This window comes from Acyrthosiphon pisum, chromosome A2 (genome assembly GCF_005508785.2).
Source record: "Acyrthosiphon pisum isolate AL4f chromosome A2, pea_aphid_22Mar2018_4r6ur, whole genome shotgun sequence".
Lineage (NCBI taxonomy): Eukaryota > Metazoa > Arthropoda > Insecta > Hemiptera > Aphididae > Acyrthosiphon > Acyrthosiphon pisum.
In genome coordinates, this window is record NC_042495.1 from 22,474,331 (window position 1) to 22,479,928 (window position 5,598).

Here is a 5,598-nt window from a genome sequence, read left to right on the forward strand (position 1 = left end):
AAATATGAACTCGTATTGCTATGAAACAAATTTCAATATTGATTAGCTATGTTTTTAATAATTATTAAAAACATGAATACTCCTATAATTCCCTAGCCTTATTCCTCACCCATACTAATATATACCAATTGATCGAGGCCTTTATGGAGTACAGACTGGTAGCTTCACGAAATTTTAATTTTACTGTTGTACGAAATTTAAAGCAAAAAATATTGTCTAAAAGGATGCATTCATAGATAACCAAATGATGCAATATTCAAGTGATGAAATTAATGGGTTAACATTTATACGGGCTGTATCAAAAAAAAAAAAAATCGACACAAAAACTAAGATAACAATTATGCATAAAAAACATATTTAATTTCAGAATAATTTATATTTATCTTTTACAAGACAAAAAAATTCTTAACTTCATTACTATTTTTTTTTTTTTGGTAGTTTGTTCTAAGTTCTAAAAAAGCTGTAAAGGGAAATATATTTTCAGCAACTGGCATTGTTAGATTGATCCATCTTGACTGAATTAATATTTTGACAACGAAACACGTGTTCGCAATCGTTATATTGTTTTAATATTGAACTGAACAATTCATTAGCAACTAAGTGTGCAGCAATTTTAACCCAATGAAATTTTTGTCACATAGAAATAAAACTCACTGATAATCAATTATTAGCATAACAATAATAGATCTGGCAAAGATTTTCTTGAATATCTTCTTTAGTAAGTCGCTCACTTAAGCCGAGGCCAACACAAATGTTTTGAATTAAACTACCATGATGTAGGTACTCAATATAAATACGATAACAGGAATTTAACAGTATTGACAATTCAAAACCATTATTTAACGGTCTTTTTGGCATTCATGGTTATATCACTGTAATATAGTTACTATATATTGCATAATTAATTTTAATACATGCTACTTTTATAAATTGTTTGTATACTTCTGCTAACTCTTTAAAAATAAACAACATTCTAATAGTTTCTTGTTGTTTTTTGCTATAAATATTTGTGCTGCATGGTGGGACATACACCATCCCACATGTATAATATATATATTTTTTAATGTTAAATTGTTTGTACATAAAATTCGTACAGTTTACCAAAACAATATTCGATTTTATTTTAAGTGCAAATTTTTTCTAAAAAAAAAAGTATCTGTGCAGCACAGGTACCTATATAAACATTTATCAGTCCCTATTGTTTTGGAAAAAAATAATACACAGTAATTATATACATACTTTTTGCATAATCTTTGTATGCAGCTGCTAAATCTGTAAAAATAAACTAAATTGTGAAAGCTTTCTATTGTTTATTGGTATAAAATGTCAAATTTATATACCTATATATAAAAATGAATGTGTGTGTTTGTGTCCTTAATGCATTTCTAAACCGTTCATACGATTATCATGAAATTTGGTACTGAGATAGATTTGACCCCTAACAAGAACATAGGCTAGTTAGAAAAAGGTAAATTAGAGGGCCACCCGGTCCTCTAACAGGGTTTTGAGACTTACGATGGAAATATTTGTTTCTAACTGGTTGCTATTGATTTTAATAATAATAATAATTATCAATGCTATACACCTATTGGTGAAGTGGCAATTCTATGTATTTTAGTACCAAATTTCTCAAGTTCGAACTACGGTTCGGTGGACTAATTTTTTGTATTGTTTTTTTCTTATTTTTCTTCTTTATATCTAACCGTTCTCCATCCTCAACAGTGAAATGTGGAATCACACTATTTTGTTAAAATCGACTTTAGCTGTAGAAGCAGTTGTACCACTTTTGAAGCTTAAATAATTTAAATCACTATGACTTCGAGTTAATACTAATTCGTATCTAGAATAATCTCACTAATATTCATTTATAGTCTTCAAACAAAACTAACTAATATATCAATTGAATGTAACTACTAAATTCACCTTTCTCCTTTGTTGATTGCGTTGCGTTTTTTCTTATTTTTCTTCTTTGTTTATACATACGAATGTTGGGGGTTTTTTTATTCATCGAATTTTAGTATAGTTAGGTTAGGTTAGGATTTTGTATTGCTTAATTGATTCAATAAATTCTTTAAATTATACACCTAAGTATAAACTGCACGAGGTCTGCAATCAACCTGATATTATACAGCTGCGAATATCACGTACCTACAACGCCGGTCGAAATAGCTATACATTGAAATATAATATCATATGCACTTCAAAAAAAAAATATTTATAGGGTTAGGTTAGGTTATACCGTATATTATGCATATTTAAATTTTTCTAAAAAAAATAAATAGATTTTTCTTTCTGAACATGATGGGTGATGATAAATTAAATAGTGCAAGTGATATTATCATATTTTAAGTTCCACCAAAGATAAACTACGCACATTTTACACAATATTTATTTGAGTGCTCCTGGCGAAATATAGAATATACAGGTCTAAAATTTTAAGAAACATTTTTTTTTGTAGCAATGGCAACTAATAACACACACACTCACCACATACATAGTGTCTTTTCATAATAAATATGATGTTATAGGAAATTGTTCCTCTAATATTGTGGTTTAATTATTATTATTATTCTGCAATCGTTATTTAACTTAGCTCATTCCATGAAGTATATTATACCCGTTTTTTCAAGGTTTAATTGGATTTAACTGGACTGAATATTAAGTAACAGTTTCAGTTCAATAGATAATTAGATTAAAGTTATAAAATGTAAATATAGGTAGGTACAGCTACTGTTTTTTATTATAATTTAAATTGAAGAACAGACTAGTTTTATTAATTTAATGCTAAAGTGAATATTAGTTTTTATTAAATTTTTAACGATCTCAGCATCATACTCTAAAGATTTTTAAAAATATATTTTTATTTAAGTATTTAATAATTTGTATGATAGAAAGTGAAACTCAATAGTTGTATACAAAATTAAAGTAAATATATACGTACTTTTTCCTATTTGTACTAGAATTAAATAAAATGAATAAATAATTATCATCATATTTTGTAATAATGTATATGATATTATGGACCTACTGCATATTCGAGACACATAATAAAATTATAATAAAAATATAGGAACGCTTTTAAAATGTTCAGTTAAATAGGCTAATTTAAAATCGATCTAAGTACTTATATGATGAATTATCGATACTATAAAAATCTATTTTAAATTGTAACTTGATAGATTATATATTTTGAGAACCTTGCATTATTAGTCAAAATTATATAGAAGGCGTATACTAAGTATGAACAGGTACTGGACCATGCAATTAATAGCCAATAGTCATAACCAATAGTGGGTGACGGCTTGTGAAATTAACGGATTTATTGCTACAATAGTCAAAAATTGAGACTGACGATGATCATGTAATTTATGAAACACAAATCACATAAATTTAATTACAAAATTAATCAAATTAAAAATAGTTGATAATTACTTACGTGGTATATCTAGAAATAAAATAACAAACATAATATTTAATTAATAATATTATATATATTCCCAATCTAAGAATTATAAGAATGGCTTAATTATTGTCCTATAAAATATATCGTAAACAAGAATTCAACAATGATTTACTAATGAGAGTCAATCGTTTTCAAGAAGTTATGTATTGATATGATTTTTAATTTAAGAGGGCTGCACCAGATGAAAAAAAGTGACTTTTAGACCAATAAGCTAGGAAAAACAGGAAGAATTTGGTTAGACAGATTTTAATTTTGAAAACGTATTATGATTGATCAACAATTTTACTGGGGAATGATCGAGGTGATTTTGAATAATTTTTTTTTTCACCTGTGATATCCAAGAATAAAAATATTGAAAAAATTATATAAAAAACAAAATTAATGTTTCGATTGGTCAAATCTACATTAGTTTTGATTTTTGACAAAACCTGCTGCAGTCTCCTTAATACAATGTTATTCATAAGTTACAGCAGACGTTATCATTATTATATTTTCATAGCCATTTACAATAAATTTGAAGATGAGTCATTGATGATCTTTATGATTTCTAAGCTGCATTATTAAGTACAAGAGTATCAGTATTCAAATACTTTTTAGGTACTAAAATCCGTAATTTAAATATTGCTATATACAATTTTTTTTATAAATTTATATTTAATATTTTGTTAAAATATGTCAAGATAAGTTATTGTTGCAATAAAGTAATTATTATGATTCTTTAAACTTCAAATTTTGACAACAATTGTCATATTGAAAATGTACAAATTATTTTGCAGTTAAAAATGTATAAAATGTTGAATTTTTATAGCTGAAGATTCAAATTTTAATACAAGGTTTGACATTAGTAATTCATACTGTAATTAAAAAATCTAAAAAATATATGGACTCAATTTTTTTTAGTTTGGACAAAATTAGATATTTAAACAAGGAAGAACGATTTTAGTTTTTGTATTATAATTTCAAAATATTATTCGTGGGTACCTACTTGAAACTTATATGTGTTGATTTAGAAAATCAAAAAATGGTTTTGGTAAGGTTCCGGTTTTAATATTATCAAAAAGTTCCGGTTAAAATATTCGTATTTTTAATTTCGGTTCGAAGCCCTGGGCCGCAAATATTAAAATACACTAGGTACTGATGTGATGAAACGATTTATAACTGCAAACTTAGTTTTAATTATAACTTATGCACCGCACGTTTTACAAACATCAGTTCGGTAGGTTAATAATTTATAGCGAAATTCAAATATCATAGTATTATAATAATTAAGTAAAACGGAAAAATATAGTAAGGAATAGGTAATATAGTAAGATCATAAGACAATCATAAATTACAAAATAAAAGTAATTACGTACCATTGTCAGCTGGAATAAAATACAAACTCTAGTTATTAATTATAAAATATTTATAATATTGTTTTACAATAAGAACATGGATTCAACTAAACATTGCACACCGTGAAAACTGTGTAATGCGGAATTCCATGAGATCTACTGAAAATTCCGTCTTATGCAGTACACGACTATTGTGTAATAAGTTAGTCTATTGATTTATTATATATTTATTTAGTTTATATGACTAGTAAGTTAGTTTATTTAACTACTCTTATAGATTGTTACTAAATGATAACGTTATAACATGAAAAAAAAAAAACGATTAATATCACCATTTAAACAGTTGTGTTCAATTTTCACAGCTACAGGAATAGATTGTATCTCTGATACAATATACATTGATACAAAACCATATTATATACAAATAATGGAATGATCCATTTTATTTAGGATTAACGCAATAACTCCTACAAAAAACTTTAGGAACATGCTGGGACCCAAGAAAAATTCCTGATTGGATAGTTTTCAGTTTCATTCATGGTTCCACATTAAACAGTTTTCAAAATTTTATAATAAATAGCAAACTATTTTTATTTTTTCCGAATCCTCAGAATTGAATGTACCTACCTACTTATATTTAATACAACATAAACTTTGGAATTTTAAACCATATACAAGTGTAAGATAATTATAATATAATAAAGCATAAAATAAATCAAAAATGACTTACTAAAGTCAACTATATAAATAAAATACCCAATAGTAATTTATAAGTATAATTATACATTTCTTTATAATATC

At 25.9% G+C, this 5,598-nt stretch overlaps 1 protein-coding gene across 1 annotated transcript in view; it reads right to left on the bottom strand.

Annotated features, from left to right (window-relative positions):
• The window catches only part of LOC100302439 (uncharacterized protein), a gene marked incomplete at its 5' end in the record, with an annotated part of 36,695 nt that overhangs the window by 678 nt on the left and 30,419 nt on the right, over window positions 1-5,598 (bottom strand). The window contains 5 exon segments of the mRNA NM_001163119.1: window positions 1,240-1,272; window positions 2,942-2,956; window positions 3,437-3,445; window positions 4,819-4,827; window positions 5,528-5,536. Of these exon segments, the coding sequence (NP_001156591.1) occupies window positions 1,240-1,272; window positions 2,942-2,956; window positions 3,437-3,445; window positions 4,819-4,827; window positions 5,528-5,536 (75 nt within the window).